The sequence below is a fragment of the Echinops telfairi genome, unplaced genomic scaffold (genome assembly GCF_000313985.2).
Source record: "Echinops telfairi isolate 266 unplaced genomic scaffold, ASM31398v2 ScPeMD7_7469;HRSCAF=8507_1, whole genome shotgun sequence".
Classification (NCBI taxonomy): domain Eukaryota; kingdom Metazoa; phylum Chordata; class Mammalia; order Afrosoricida; family Tenrecidae; genus Echinops; species Echinops telfairi.
Genome location: NW_022111373.1, coordinates 28312951 through 28328190, shown reverse-complemented (window position 1 = coordinate 28328190; position 15240 = coordinate 28312951). Strand labels below are relative to the sequence as shown.

General features: G+C 44.3%; 1 protein-coding gene across 1 annotated transcript; it reads right to left on the bottom strand.

Annotated features, from left to right (window-relative positions):
- Positions 1 to 307: 307 nt before the first annotated feature.
- On the bottom strand, positions 308 to 14438 carry CDO1 (cysteine dioxygenase type 1). The gene is made up of 5 exons (XM_004706573.2): positions 14022 to 14438; positions 10370 to 10447; positions 6014 to 6168; positions 1999 to 2168; positions 308 to 1048 (listed from the first exon to the last, which is right to left on the bottom strand). Exons 1-5 carry the CDS (start codon positions 14189 to 14191, stop codon positions 1019 to 1021), a joined length of 603 nt encoding a protein of 200 aa, XP_004706630.1. The 5' UTR covers positions 14192 to 14438; the 3' UTR covers positions 308 to 1018.
- Between the last annotated feature and the right edge of the window lie 802 nt (positions 14439 to 15240).

The window sequence follows — 15240 nt, the reverse complement described above, 5'->3', positions numbered from 1 at the left end:
TGTCTCTCTGACACACACACACACACACACACACACACACACACACACACACACACACACAGTTGCAGACTTATCTGATTATATCTGTAAGTCACATTTGGACCAGAGCTCTTCAGATTGGTATTTGTGGCCTTCTTGGTGAACACATCTAAAATTTTAAAAGGTAAATGACCTTTCCATGCACCTTTTTTAAAGCCCTTTCTCGCCTTCTTATGTCATAAAAGTTTTTCCAGAAGTGCTTTGGGTAGTATACCTCAACCTGAGGGAATTTTATTTCTAGGAAATCACATGAATCACAAAGACAAGCTGTGTTCAAATCCAGTTTTATTAAAAGTACTTGGCAATTTTGGCAGCATTAAGAAGTCGTTGACTGTGGCTGCTGGATACATTAGACATGAATTTATTTTTGGTTTGTTGTGAGGTTAGACACACGGAGTTCCCTAAGACTCCCTACCCTTAATGTTTCATTAACAAATAGCATAATGCCTTACGTTTCCTATCTCAACCACCTATGAGTCATAGAAAAGGAATTTGTAAAATAAGATTGAAAAATAAAATCCACAGATTTCAAAATATTCTCTTCAAATATTAAGAACATACAAAGTACATCAAAGACACCTACACTTAGTCCTCCTGGTAGCATGGCAGGCTATTTGTAGTTTCTTGTTTTTACTTATTGCTAATGATAGTACAGAGACCAAAGAATTTCCCAAACCGATAAAAAACCTACATTGACATTCTTAGTCTAGAGCCAATAGAATTAAAGGCTAGAACCAGGAGAGCAGTTGATTTGGACCTTTAAAATCACAAAAGATTTTTTTCTTTAATGGGATTTTCTTATGCAGTAGCTCAATATAATAGTCGTATACTTAACGCCTTCCAATTGGTACTCGCCCTACAGTGGATCTAAGTATTGGCTTAGTTCAGGATATTACTGGATAGCAAGTGGCAGGAGAACTTCCTGTTCAAGGCAAAATGTTCAGTGGACCTTAGAGAAAACCACGAGATCCGGTGCTCCTTAGTTGTTCTCCAGTGATCCGGAAGTTGTCTTTAAAAAGAAAGGCAAACAAGAAAAAGAAAGCAAGAAAGCTGTGTGAGAGCCTTTGACATCAGCGCTATAAAGATCTGCTGCAAGAGCTGTCGTCATTTCCCACCATGTATGATCTCAGCTGACCATGGATCATGACTACTCTGTTCCTGTGATAAGAATCTCACAGGGACTGGACGCAGGAAGATAAAGCAGAGCGGTAACTTGAGAAAACCCTGCTCTAGCTGCTCTCCAAGGCTATGTTTTGGTAGGCTTCCTGAGGTTTGGTTTCAGACGCATCGTTTATTTCTGAGCATTGCAATTTCTAGTTAGAGACTAGGAGAGACCGTTCCCCTCAAGGGCCCATTACTCGGAGTAGAAGACTGCCACAGCATGTGCCAAAGCATAAGCATATTTGTGCTGATCACCTTACTCTTATGAGGTGCACACTCTGGTTCTTCACAGGGGAACCTATCATTTTGGCCTCTTCCTAGGACTGAGGTCTAAATAGTATCATTACTCTAAGAAAAAGCACACTTGATGATGGAAACAGTCGTTTTTTAGCTACGTGATCGATCACACTGCGCTTGGAACTTGGCAAAGGTTCACTCTGCATGCTGTTTGCATTGTCTCCGCCAAGGAGGTCTGCGCATGCGCAGTCATAGCAATGACTGCTATGTCCAAACTTCTATGGTGTTCATATTTCCCCAGTACATGGAGGTACAACATTCCCTTTGGGAATGAAGACACATTTTGAAGTTGTTCAAAAACAATGATTTGCATCTGCTTAAATATGTATAAATTGAAAATATCACGCAAGTTAGAGATAATTACGATATAGCCCTTTCTTCCAGATGTATAGTTAATCTCATCCTTCAGTTCAAGAATACTTAAAACATTCAAGTAGCATGTGCAACACTGCCAACCCACCTAGGAAAGGATTGCAACCGAAGGGAGGAAATGATACTTACAAATGGCGTCCTGATTCCAAATTTGCTATGAAATGTCATGGTGACTTTGTTTTTATGTCCTGTCCTTTGATCAAAGGCATGGCACGTGTTAAAAGGTGGGCTGTACAGGTGAAGGCTCACAGCAGGCTCTGTGTGGCTGGTATTCTCTACCCGATGTAAGCCAATGGAATCTAAACAATATCATTGAGGAAGGAACCGAAGTAACAACTTAGATAATATATGAAAACCAACATTTTTTTTAAGTTTGGAAACTGATTGTGGTAGCAATTGTACAATACTGCTTGATGTGACTGAATTATGGAGTTATATGTATTAACACCCAATTAAAAAATTATTCTTGTTAATTACTTATTTTCATGAATCAATTATGATGCACAAAGTTCACTGGAGCCTGAAATCTAAAGGCCTTTATTTGGTTTTCAGAAGGATAGGGCCTGCAGTGAGAGTCCTACTTCTAGCTGATGTCATGACACAAGTCTAACAGCCATCTTGAGCACTTTCTACACTTTTGACCACTGAGCTGCCAAAGTAACCATGGGAAATTTGGGGAAATGGGAAGAGGCAGTTTACACTCAGGACGGACTGACTATCGAGTACCCACACAAAGGATGATTACTGAATTTGACTAAGGCATAGCCTTTCCAAAGCAAAATGAGCCCTAGTGGCGTAGTGGATGTACATTGGGCTGCTAACTTCAAGGCCAGCAGTTCAAAACTACCAGCCTCAGAAAAAAGACAGGGGTTTCTACTCTAAAAAAAATTCACAGGGACAGTTGTGCCCTGTCCTATAGCATCACTATGAATCCGCATCGACTCATTGGCAGTGAATTTTCATTCATTCAAAGCAAAGATATAAAGGACAATTATCACTTTTATCCTATTCTTTCTAGCCTACTTTATAGCAGAAAGAGCATTAAATCATCATCAGGAATGGCAAACAGCAGTCATATTAGTCATGAAAACAGATGAATTAAAGAGAGAATTTACATATTGAAGAATCCCATTTTGTTCATAACCTAGCTGCCAGACTACTGCCGGACAGGATTTTGTTCGATAAAACAAATCCTCTTTACACCAGTCATCATCCTTCGAAGCAGTCCCCGGGCTTGTGTATGAGACCTATCGTCGTGGCACCCTACATTATTACTATGGCCACTTTTTCCTCTTCAGGAGTTGCTTCCTTTCCATTTGTGCCTGTATGCCTTCTGCCACCGTAACATAGGGTCATTCTGGGTGATACTTAGTGATGCCATTTGGTTCATGACCTGTCCACTTCTTGTTCAATAAACAACTTGGTCCTGCCCCTATCTTCCCTTACGTCCACCAGTGCTACCCTGTCCTTTCAGGTCACTATGAATTGGCATCAGCTAAATGCCAGTGAGTTTGGACTTGGCCATCCTGTGTGTATCAAACAAACAAAGCAAACAAAACCCACTCTTAGGCTGTGCATTGCTATCAGATTGAACAAGGCATTCCCAGTTAGCACTCTGCTGACCCAAGAAAACTCTTACTTTAAGCTGGCCTTAGAGAAGCAGCCCTGATCTCCATTTACACTCCTCCCCTGACCAGCCATGGGCTTCTCACTGTCTAAGCAGAAGACCAGGGATGGATTCCCAGCCAATGCACTTCATGCACAGCCACCACCTACCTGTCTGCCAGTGACGGTCTGCATGTTTGCTAGGATGCTGAACAGGTTGCAGTAGAACTCGAAACTATGGGAAAAGCCCAAGCAACCTACTTCTGAGAAAATCAGCCAGTGAAAACCTATGCATCATTTTTGTCAGAAGTCCTATGTGGGGTTACCAAGGGTCTGGAGTAGACTCAACAGTGGGTAAAAACACTTCCCTATCCAGGACGGATGAGCCCTATAGGACCAGTGGTGTGAGCGGCAAAACAGGGAGGGTAAAGGGAGAATGGGTAGGAAGAGGGAACCGATTACATGGAACTGTGTGTGACCTCCTCCCTGGGGGACAGACAACCGAAAAGTGGATGAAGGGAGACGTCGGACAGGGCAAGATATGACAAAATAACCATTTATAAACTATCAAGGGCTCATGCGGGAGGGGGGAGCGGGGAGGGAGGGGAAAAATGAGGACCTAATGTCAGGGGTTTAAATGGAGAGAAAATGTTTTGAGAAACGATGTACAAATGTGCTTTACACATTGATGTGTGTATGGATTGGGATAACAGTTGTATGAGCCCCTAATAAAATGTTAAAAAAAAACCCCAAAAAAACCCCACTTCCCTATTTAAGACCGCTCCCTGTTCCCTCTAGCCAGAACATCCTGCACAGAATGCCAATCTCCTTTGAAAACGCAATCATGGAAAACCCCACAGAGCACAGTTCGACTAAGACACATGGAGCTCCCGTGAGCTGATTCCGAGGTAACTGTCTTTTCTGGTGTCCAGTTACTTGTCTACATACTTCGTTTATCCAACCCAACATTGTTCAGATGGGCACAATGTCATATCAAACTCAGAAGTTCCAACATCTATGGGAAAATAAATCAGGGACTATCTCATTGGAGCTGAATGGCCACAGCTACCCGCTTAAATCACGTGACCCGACCCCTCCCACCACCCCGCCCCCCACTGCAGTTTTATCATAGTGCTCAACCTAGCCTGATCCCGGGCTTATACCATTCCTTATTTTACATGATTGGCTGCTATGGAATTTTGAATTACAAACCCTTGAGAAATCTTATCTAGTCTTACAAATCTAATCCGGTTTCGCAACGCTCAATTATTCTAGCTGAAAGTAATTATTCTGAGAGCCTTTGGCTTCATCCTAAGTGATGCAAGCCACAAAAGTCTTCTTGGGGGTCAAGTCGGCCTTCTGTATGGCAGCCTTTAAGTACCTGAGAAGCATGCACCCAGAAGCCCCATCCACCTGTGCTACGTGAATGACGGGGAAGACGTCCTAGGTGACCTCTGCCAGCAATCTGTATGCCCAAACTCCGGATCTGACAAATGCAGACCAAGTATTCACGCCAATATTGTACTTTTTAAGAAATGCGAAAAACAAAGCGCACCAACAAACCCCCAAAGACAGCTGCTTTACCAGACAAAAGTCTCTAGAATCTCTATTTCATGGAAGCAGGAGAGCGTCCTGCTGAAGAGCACCCGTTTTAGAGTCACATCGTCTGGCTGCCCTTAAGAGCTGCAAGAACTTGGACCTGCTGCTCCATCTCCCTGTGTGGGAATCCTCATCAGTTAATTGGGATAAAAACCTTATCCCTTATAAACTCTAATGAAGTTTTTTGCAAAGTTACTGTTCCCAGAAGTTACCCACTGCCTCACCTGAAAAGCAGTTGACTGTCTAAGATATCTATAAGTCACTGCTAAATACTGTTCTTTGTCAAAGGATAATGCTTTTCCACTAGATATATGCATTTCGGAGTCCTGGTAGCTTGCGTAGTGGTTTAGGAGTTACTGCAAGGTCAGCAGTTTGGCCCTGCCAGCCACTCTGCAGAATATAGATGAGGCTTTTGGCTTCTGTAAAGATTCACAGCTTCGGAATGTCTAAGGGCCCATTCTCCTATGAGCTGGCGTTAACTGGATGGCAGTGAGTAGGGAGTACATACATTAACTTAAAAAAACCCAACAACTGTGGGGGTGGGGCAGGAGGGGGTCCTAGTTACCATTGTTAATTACTTTCATACTATTTGAAAACTTTTCTAAAACAGATAATATTACAAACTTACCCTTACTCTTTTGTTAAGAGATTCTATTTGTAACTCATATTTGACTAACTGTCCTAACTAAGTCTTGGTAGGTAAATAACTTTCCAGTGGACACCAATCTACATGCATATGTTTGTGGGTGGTGGTGGTGGTGGTTCTAATCCAGATATAAAGCCTGAAAAAAAAACAAACCAAAAAAATCCTACCACTTTTAGGACATTTTTACACAACTTGAAATCCTAACTCCCTGGTCCAGGTTACGTGCAACTAATAGTTCAGATAGTAGCTTGAGGTGATTTCCACCTGTCCACAGAAAATGGTATAAGACCTTACCATTGATGTAGGCACACTGGTTTTCCTTCAAGATTCTTTCCGATTTCTTGATCATCTCATTGGACTTTTTGTCGGGCCAGGCAAATAGTGTCTCCTTTAGATTGCCCTGTAGCATCTTCAAAAAGCAGTGGGAGTCGGTGTGATCATGGATACTGCTATATATTTGAAAATGACAACAGAATTCAGAAGATGGTCCATTATCTAGGTCAGCAATAACAGTCTGCTCCCAGTCACAAATGTCAGTCTAACACCTATCTCTCAGGCCCAAAACTAGTTGAGCTGGGTTGTAGAGTTCTTATCAATTTACAATCACTATTGCTCCTGGCAAAGTCACATAAACGCAGTCCAGCTGGGATGCATACCCCTACTAAAAAAAAGTTTTGTTTTTTTTTAAACCCTGTTATAACACTACTTTGATAAAAGTAAAATAAAATATGCCTTTAATTCTCCCCAAAGACAGAGTGTTTACCTGGGTTAGATCTTATAGAACTACAGTAGAAAAACTTCGAGGAGGATATCATCGATAATAACAATGCCTCTGAGAACAACACTTAACAGGTCCGTTCCCCCAGCCCTTTCTCTCTCCTTTGGGGAAGAAGCCTGTCCTCTCGCCTCGTTAGCTCCCTCCCTGCATCGACCATCACCTATAAGTTCTGACAGCCCTGACCCTTTCAGAAGCACAGCAGACCATCAGGCCGGTTTGACAAGGTTCCCCTGAGACCATGGGCCTGAGTCACCCTTCAGGTCTGAAACGGAGCTTAGCCTGAGGCTCAATTTTGGCCAAGCAATAAGACAGGCCTAGGAAGGGGAACAATCACACAAGGTGGTTCCTACACTTTAGAATACCAACCGCTTGAGATTTTAAAAATGCACCAAATGATAATACAGGTGTGGGGCATTATTTAATAAGACATTTCTAGTTTACCATGGCTATAATTCGAGTTGATTACATTTCCTTTTTGGTGTTGCAGAAACATGAAATATTGATGAAGCACCGTTATTTTGATCTGGAGTTCTTCACATGATAAATCATTAAAAGCTTACTTACTAGAACAAAGAAAGAAAGAAACCCCCACGGAGCTGTTCTGCGCTGCGAATGTGGGGTCATTATGAGTCAGCATCGACTCAATAGTAACTTACAAGAACAATGACATCATTGACATGCCAAGTAGATATTCTATATCTACAAAAATGTAGATATAGAGTTGGTTTAAATATAAAAATCTGTATAACTTCTGGCATTTACTTTATATGCTGAACCCTATTAACTAACTCATATATGTATCACAAGCAGATATGTTTCCTAAATTCCTAAGAGTCTAGTCCTATTCCGGACATACATTCTGCTTCCAAAAAACATTGAATGCATGAAAACGACTCCATTCCATATGTGCCGATAAATGTACTCTAAGGAGCCCTGGTGGTATAGTGGGATATGTGTTAGTTAGGTTGCTACTCACAAGGTCAGAGGCTCAAGCCCACCAACTGCTCCATGAAAGATGGGTGTTTCTATACCCTACAGATGTAGCCTTGAAAACCCACAGGAACAGTTCTACTCTGTCCTCATAGGGTTGTTATGAGTGAGAATCTACTCGATGGCAGCGATTTTTGGATTAAGTAGTGATGTAGGTTGGGCACTGAAACCCATCAGCTGTTCCTCCGAAGAGAGTGATTTGGCCTTCTGCAGCTCTCAGTGCACACAGAGAAAACAGAGGTGGCAGTCACCTTTCCAAAGGCTTGTGAATTCATGTTGCCCTTCTTCCAACAAACATGGGACTAAGGTGATTGGTGTTACCACTCTCAACAGACTGAGAAGAATTTAATTCTCATGATAACATTCTGATTGTTTTAAGACTGGCAAAAGTATAAACTCAAATAGGTTAAGAAGCAAGTTTCAAAAAAAAAAAAAGAAGCAAGTTTCAAAGGATTGCTTTTATTAGAAAATCATTGCTGGTGTGGGAGAAAATGTGGAATAGAACTCAAAGTCAAAAAAGAGGCCAGGCCTTGGTTTTCGCATTTATTAATGTATCCACATGTCTATCTAGATAAGGTGAAAAGAACAGGACCAATGGTTCCAGGGTGATACGGGAGAAGGGGAGGTGAGAGAAAGGAAGGAGAGGGGAGACCGACCCAGGAACAAGGGAAGAAGTGAAATAAAATCAATGGAAGGAAGGTCATAGGGTGCCTAGTGGGGCTCAATCAAGGGCAATGTAGCAGCGAGGAATTACTAAACCTAAATGAAGGTCAAGCATGATGGTGGGACAAGAGGAAAGTAAAAAGGAAATAGAGGAAAGAACCAGGAGGCAAAGGGGCCTAAATGCAGGCATGTACATATGTAAATATATATATAATTAAAGGGGAATAGAACTATGTACTCATATCTATATGTTAAGAACTAAGGTTACAGATGGACATTGGACCTCCACTCAAATACTCCCTTAACACAAGAACAATTTGTTCTAACAATCCGACATTCTGTGATGTTCACCTTCTTGACGTGATCCCTGAAGACAAAATGGGTGCATAAGCAAATGTGGTGAAGAAAGCTGATGGTTCCTGGCTATCAAAATATATAGCATGTGGGTTCTTAAAGGCTTGAAGATAAACAAGCGGCCATCTAGCTCAAAAGCAACAAAGCCCACATGGAAGAAGCACACCAGCCAGTGTGATCATGAGGTATCAATGGGATCAGGTATCAGGCATCTAAGACCCAGAATAAAACCATACCCAAGGTGAATGGGGGTGGGGCATGGAGTGGAGATCCAATGCCCATCTGTAGACAATTGGACATCCCCTCACAGAGGGACCACAGGGAAGAGATGAGCCAGTCAGGGTGCAGTATAGCACCAATGAAGTACACAATTTTCCTCTAGCTCTTTGGTGCTTCCTTCCCCCCACTATCACAACCTCAATTCTACCTTACAAATTGGATTAGACCAGAACATGCACACTGCTACAGATAAGAGCCCACAACACAGGGAATCCAGGATAGATTAACTCCTCAGGGCCAACAAGGAGAGTAGAGATACCAAAAGGATTAGGGGAGGGTGGGGGCAGAAAGGGGGAACTGATTCCAAGGGTCAACCTAGAACCTCCTCCCAGGGGGACGAATAACAGAAAAGTGAGTGAGGGGTGATGGAAGACGATGTAAGATATGGAAAAAGATAATCTATAACTTATCATGGGTTCGTGAGGGAGGGTGGGTGGGGGAGGGAAGGGGAAGAAATGGGGAGCGGATATCAGGGGCTGAGGTGGGAAGAGAATGCTTTGAAAATGATGATGTCGGCATATGTGCAAAGGTGCTTGACACACTGGAGGAATGTATGGATTGTGATATGAGATGTAAAAGCCCCCAGTAAAAGTATTTAAAAAAAAAAAAGAGGCCAGGGCTACTGGTCAGATAGCGACTGTTGGGAATCCCTTCAGGTCAGGATCTGAACTCACCTGACTTACAATAATCAACTATTTCAGATCAAAGGGCCGTGTTGACCAAAGGATAAAGTTCAGAGAGTTGGGAAAGAAAGAGGAATGGGTACCCGGTTACTGAAAACACAGGGAGGAAGTGAGATGAGCAAGTCATGGTACATTGAGGGGATTGCAGTGAATGAATGGCCTCTGAATGTGCGTGAATTGTTAATGTAAAACCATGAACTGTGCTGTAAATCTCCATCTAATTTATGATAAAAAGCAAAAAGAAAGGGGGGGGGTACCAGTATTTTTTTTCCTGTTTTATTAAAAGATGACCTCATTGGGGGCTCTTACAGCTCTTATCACAATCCATACATCAATTGGATCAAGCATACTTGTACATATGTTACCATCATTATTTTCTAGACATTTACTTTCTACTAAACCCTTGGTATCAGCTCCCCGTGGCGCGCCCCCCCCCCACCCTCTTACCAGTATTAAGGTTGCATTAGAGGGGGAAAAAAATCATTTCAAGTAAAAAAAAACCTTTCTGAATCTGTGAATTGTTTTTTCTAGCTCCAGCAGCTAGATGCTTTGGTCTTTGGTCCTGTGATTGTTTACACACACCTCAAAGCACCACAAAGGTAAAATTTTAGAACAATTCTATGTAAAGTTTAACTCCCATGGAAGACAAGGAAAGGTTAAGTTTAACTGGTTATTAAAATCTTCTTTGATTTACTCTTTATTTTTGGGAACTAGTTTTGAAAAACACCCTATGCTATTTTATATGAGATTTTTTTTGCTGGGATTGGTGGTGTTAGTTGGGGGTGAGGGTGGCACTGTGAACAAATAGTGATGAAAGGAGGTTTGCTAATGTTCACAAGACTTGTAATTAGCTTGGCATGGCATTTCTCATGTTCTGGAATAGATACTGAATTGTTGTATTACCTGCCATGTCCTTCACCCCAACAGAGAATCATTAGGTTAAATTTTCCATTTCCTTGATCCACAAGATTTCGGGTATACCTGGAAATACAGAATCAGAAGTTTGAATTTGGTTGATAAAACAAGAACTGGGAGGAAAAAAAATGTCACAAGTATTGTTGATTAACAAAGGCTAATGTTTCTGTCTCTAAACATCGTTGAATGTTGGTGTTCTAAGGAGAAATCCAGAGCCAAGGAAAACCATTTTCCCCAGTTAGTTCTTCTGGACATTTTTGTATTTTGAATCACTTCATTTTCTGAGGCAGCTGCTCAGTTTTAGTTAACAGCATGCAAAAGGTAATCGGTAAAAGAAAAACAAAATCATCATACTTCGTTTGACAGCCTCAAACTGATAAAGACCAAGAGGTTCTCACAGAAGGTATTTCTACAAATGCAATACTGTTCTAGGCAAAAATGTTATTAGCTTTTCTTTGGTTTTTGATAGCTGCTATTTGTCATCTGCTCACCCCCCACCCCACTTCTCCACCCCTCCTGGTAGCTAAACCAAGATTTAAAATACAAAATTTCATTCACCAGATATTCTAGAATTCTCCTTAGTTTGACTATCACTCAGACACAAACCACATTCAGAAGCATGCATAATGGAATCGGATTTACCGGTGTAACAGAACAAAGAAATGGTATTAAGGAAGTCAATAAGACTCTAAAACTTTCAACACTTAAGAGAAACCAGTCATTGGTTTGAAAATGAAACAAAAACAAAAACCAAATCCCCAGAAAAATAAAAGATGATGTCTCTCCTGTTAATACTGTCACCATCTAATCAGCAAATGTTGCTAATTAGTGATATATATAAATAATTAGGGATTGGCGGTTTTATAGAAAGGGATTTTTATACTACCACCACCAGCAGCCCCCCTCCTTTTTTTTGAATAATTGTTGGCTTGGTTGTGCTTACTTATGGGTTGTTTGTCCCTCCCTCACCCGCAGGCTCTGGGCCAGCTGCTTGCACAACATTATCTCTGAGGGAGTTGCCTAGTGTGTGCTTTTCAGTTGTCCATCTTCTTACTTTGTATCCCTTTATGACTTAGCAAGTGGCACTGCCCATAGCCTTCAACTCCCAGTAAGCTGTTCCTGTACCAGGATTCTCTGACTTAATATCATTTTCTTGTTAGAGCTTACTAACTGGCCCACATATGAACACAAGTCTTGGTTCTTCTTCCACATTGGCTCTTCCGAGGCCAGATATCACAATTCCTCAGTGTTAGGGTACTTTTACACAAAGAGGCATGATCCAATTGAATTATACTCTCCCATCTCTTTCCTTCCGTACATCCCTACATTGCCCACATGAGATTACACTTATTATCCACAGGTATCTTGAGAAGAGATCAGTCAATAGAATTGGTTGTGCTTCAAAAGGCTTAGTGCTTGTCTACTAAGATGAATTCAACCTAAGCAAATACCAAACTCCTTGCCTTTGAATCAGTTACAATTCATACCAAACCAATATGGCAGAGTAGAAATGCCCCATAGTTTCCCAGGCTATAATCTTTACAGAAGCACCCTGTCACATCTTTCTTCCACTGAGGGGCTAGTGGGTATAAACTGCTGGCCTTTCAGTTAGCCACTGTGCCAACATGGATACTAGACTAGTTCACACTCACTGCCAGCAAGTCAATTCACACTTATAAGCGATCCTGTAAATTGGTAGGGAGCAGGCAGCCTCACCATTTTTTCTCAGAGTGACCGGTGAGTTCGAACCACTGACCATATTATTATGCTTGACCCTCAGTCCCTCCTGGACTCCTTTAGACTAATTCAAGTCCCACCCTAATCCCTTTGCTTCAAAACTTGCGCGGTTACAGTTTACCCTCCTCAATTAATTTCACTTGACCAATAATATATCTGTTGCTAGTTGCTCTCCTGCTGGGGTCCAAGAGTCATGGTCATCCCCATGTGCAATAAGAGCAGACCCCTATAATCCAGAGGATTTTGACTGGCTGTGTTTTGGTACTGACAGGCTTTCCCCCCTAGTTTGCTTCCATCTGGAAACGCCATTGAACACCGTGGCAACACATAAGCCTCTAAAGACAAAGGAGTGGTGGCTACATTTGGCAGGGTATCAAATCTGAATCTCCCACACGAAAGGGGGAATTTTACCACTGCTCTCAAAATAGACAGAGAAAATGGGTGTTTTGTAGTAGGATGTGGGTTCTGGGACAATCATGCTAGCTTTGACTCCAGAGGGGATATTTGATAGAAGCAGGGCCTTTGGCAGGTTGTCCAATCTTGATGGTTCCCCACAGCGAGCACTCTGTTATGTGGAGCTAGCTAGCTACCTGGGGACCTACTTTTGAAAACCAGCCATCAAAAACCTTTTACTGAGAGCACGAGAAGAACTTTACCATGAACTGAGCTGCTGGGAATGTAAAACATTTCCTAAAGCCACTTGCAAATGGAAAATATTAAGCAGGCTTCATTTGTTCTATTTTAAATCCTAAAGTAGAGTTGAAACAGTTCTTGCCTACAAACTTTTTTTTGTGTGTGTGAGCAGAAATGGTTCTCAAGGCAAACAAAGTTACTCTAGTGGTGTGTCCCTTCCAGTCTACACTCCCTCCCAACCCCCCAACCCCCTCCATCTCCACCCTCCACCCACTTCCAGCTAAACTGTCTGAGTCTCTGGTTGCTTTTTGAAAAATCCTTGGCATTTATTCTTTAGGTTGAGTAACTACTATTTCTAACTCCAAAGGATTGGGGGAGAGACTGATTTTTACTTAATCACCAAGCCAGGGCTGCAAAGGGCCTTATCTGGGAACCCGTTGCCTTCTAGAACCTCAGAACCAAGGCTAACAGAAGGCAGAATGGGAGCTGAAAGGGGAGAGGCTTGCGGGTTCAAGTGGCAAATTAATGAGGGAAATCTGATAATGGGTTTGATAAATATCTTTCTCTGTGTGTGTGTCCGTCCGTCTGTTAAATTGTTTGGGTGGGAGAGCAGGCAGCAGGAATTAAAGGGTCCAATGACAACTCAAAATGGCTATTGGCAGGTGCCTGATTACCAAGGCTAAGTGATGAAGAAACAGCTTCGGGGAATGGTGCCCTCCACTCTTCACATTCTTCCTGGTGGGCGATGCAGCTTTCACCCGCGGGCACCCCTCTCTCCCTTCCCTACAAAGGCCAGGTCGGCGGGGGCCCAGCCTGCGCGGTCGGGCCGCAGGGGCCTCCCCAGACCTCGGTGCCCAGGGTCGGCGGGTGCCCCACCAAGGCCAGCTGAACCCGAGCCTCGCGAAGCTGGGAAGCATTTGCTCTGGCGGCGGCCGGGGGCTGCAGGGGAGGGGTAGCGAGCTGGAAGCGGAAGGGTGAGGGAAAGGAAAAGAGAAAATCTCGCAGCCGCACGATGGTTTCCCCCGCGGACCAGGCCCGTGGAACCCCTCGCGCGCACTCACTGGCCGCGGACACCAAAGCTAGCGGTGCCAACGCCGCAGCCGGCCGGCGAGGGAGCGTCGCAGCGAGTGCTGCCGAGGCTCCGGGACCCGTGTGGCTGCACTGGGGCGCAGGGCTCCCCGGGGACCATCGCCCGCGTCGGCACCCCCCACGCGCGCTCCTCCGACTCAGGGAGCCGGAGCCCAGCGTGGGCCGGCCAGCGCGCGCTCACCTGTACTGGTCGAACTTGGCGTACTGTTCCCACTCGCCGGGCTGGCTTTCATAGGCTTCCATGACCGCTTGCACCTCCTCTACCTGGACGTCGTCGCCGGCGAACAGCTGGTGGAGGATGCGGATCAGATCGGCCAGGGTTCGTGGCTTTAGCACCTCGGTCGGTTCCATCTCGCGCGAGGCCGGTGGCGCGCGCGTCTCCCGGCTGGGCGGGCTGTGGCGGAGGCGCTGGACCGGGCGCGGGGCTGGGAGAGGGACCCGAGCTGTCCGCTACAGACACGCGCGCGCGCGCACCCCTCTACCCAACGCTCGAGAGCCGAACTGTAAAGGATTCCTCCAACGATCAGAGCCGCCCTCCGGGATTGCCACCGAGCGGCCAGCGTAGACAAACGGAGATCCGATCTGCAACGTTTGCTGGCTCTCCCGGGCCCCTTTTAAGCGCTCGGAGGCTGCGGGAATGTACCAACGGCCACCGGGGTGGAGAGAGGCGGGCAGCGGTCCGGGAGAGGTGTTGGAGGCGGGGAAAACTTGGGGGCAGGGCCCTCGCACGCAGCCTCGGCTTCGGGAGCCCTTCGAACTCTCGCTGGAGCCCCCTCTCTTCCGTTGGATTTCACTGGCAGTGGGTTTTGCGCACCCTCCCCCCATCCTAGAGACCGATCTTGGCTCCCATCCCAACCCCACTCCTTTTGCCTCCTTTCGCCGCTGGGGTTTGCTCGCAATGCTGGGCCAGAGACCTAAGGACCAGAAAAGGTCTGGGAGGACGTCGGGGAAGAGGAAGCCGCGCAATCACGAGGGAACCGTGAACAGAGGATGGACTCCCCGCGCAGGCTGGGAAGTAACTGTTTTGTACTCGAATGACCTATCCCTAGGAGAAAAATCAATGGGAAATCTTCCTTGTTAGTAAGTTTTAACTCTAAGTACAGTTTGGCAAGAGACTTGGGTACGACTGTAAGGCTACTGAAGTGCTGGGGCGAGGTATTCCTGATTCCTTATTTTAAAGCCGAACATTTCTTAAACATAATCCATACAATGCAAAGGGCTAGATGTCTCAAAGAATGGTGAAACGTGGTTTTTAATGCAGGTTTTAAGAATTCCAATCTGATTAAAGTCCTAAAGAGCATGGTTGAAAATTGGGGGAAAACCATTAGCGGGTAGAAGGAATGTGAAGTATGCGTTTTCTTGGACAAGACATTAACCAGGAGATAATTTGGATCTGAGGG

What these genes read in the sequence shown, in the direction of transcription:
- CDO1 (XM_004706573.2), bottom strand. Translation starts at nt 14,191, where the DNA reads ATGGAACCGACCGAGGTGCTAAAGCCACGAACCCTGGCCGATCTGATC. An exon ending in GCCAAGTTCGACCAGTACAG is followed by an intron (nt 10,448 to 14,021) that starts GTGAGCGCGCGC and finishes CTGTATTTCCAG; the next exon opens with GTATACCCGAAATCTTGTGG. An exon ending in CCAGTGTGCCTACATCAATG is followed by an intron (nt 2,169 to 6,013) that starts GTAAGGTCTTAT and finishes GATATTGTTTAG; the next exon opens with ATTCCATTGGCTTACATCGG.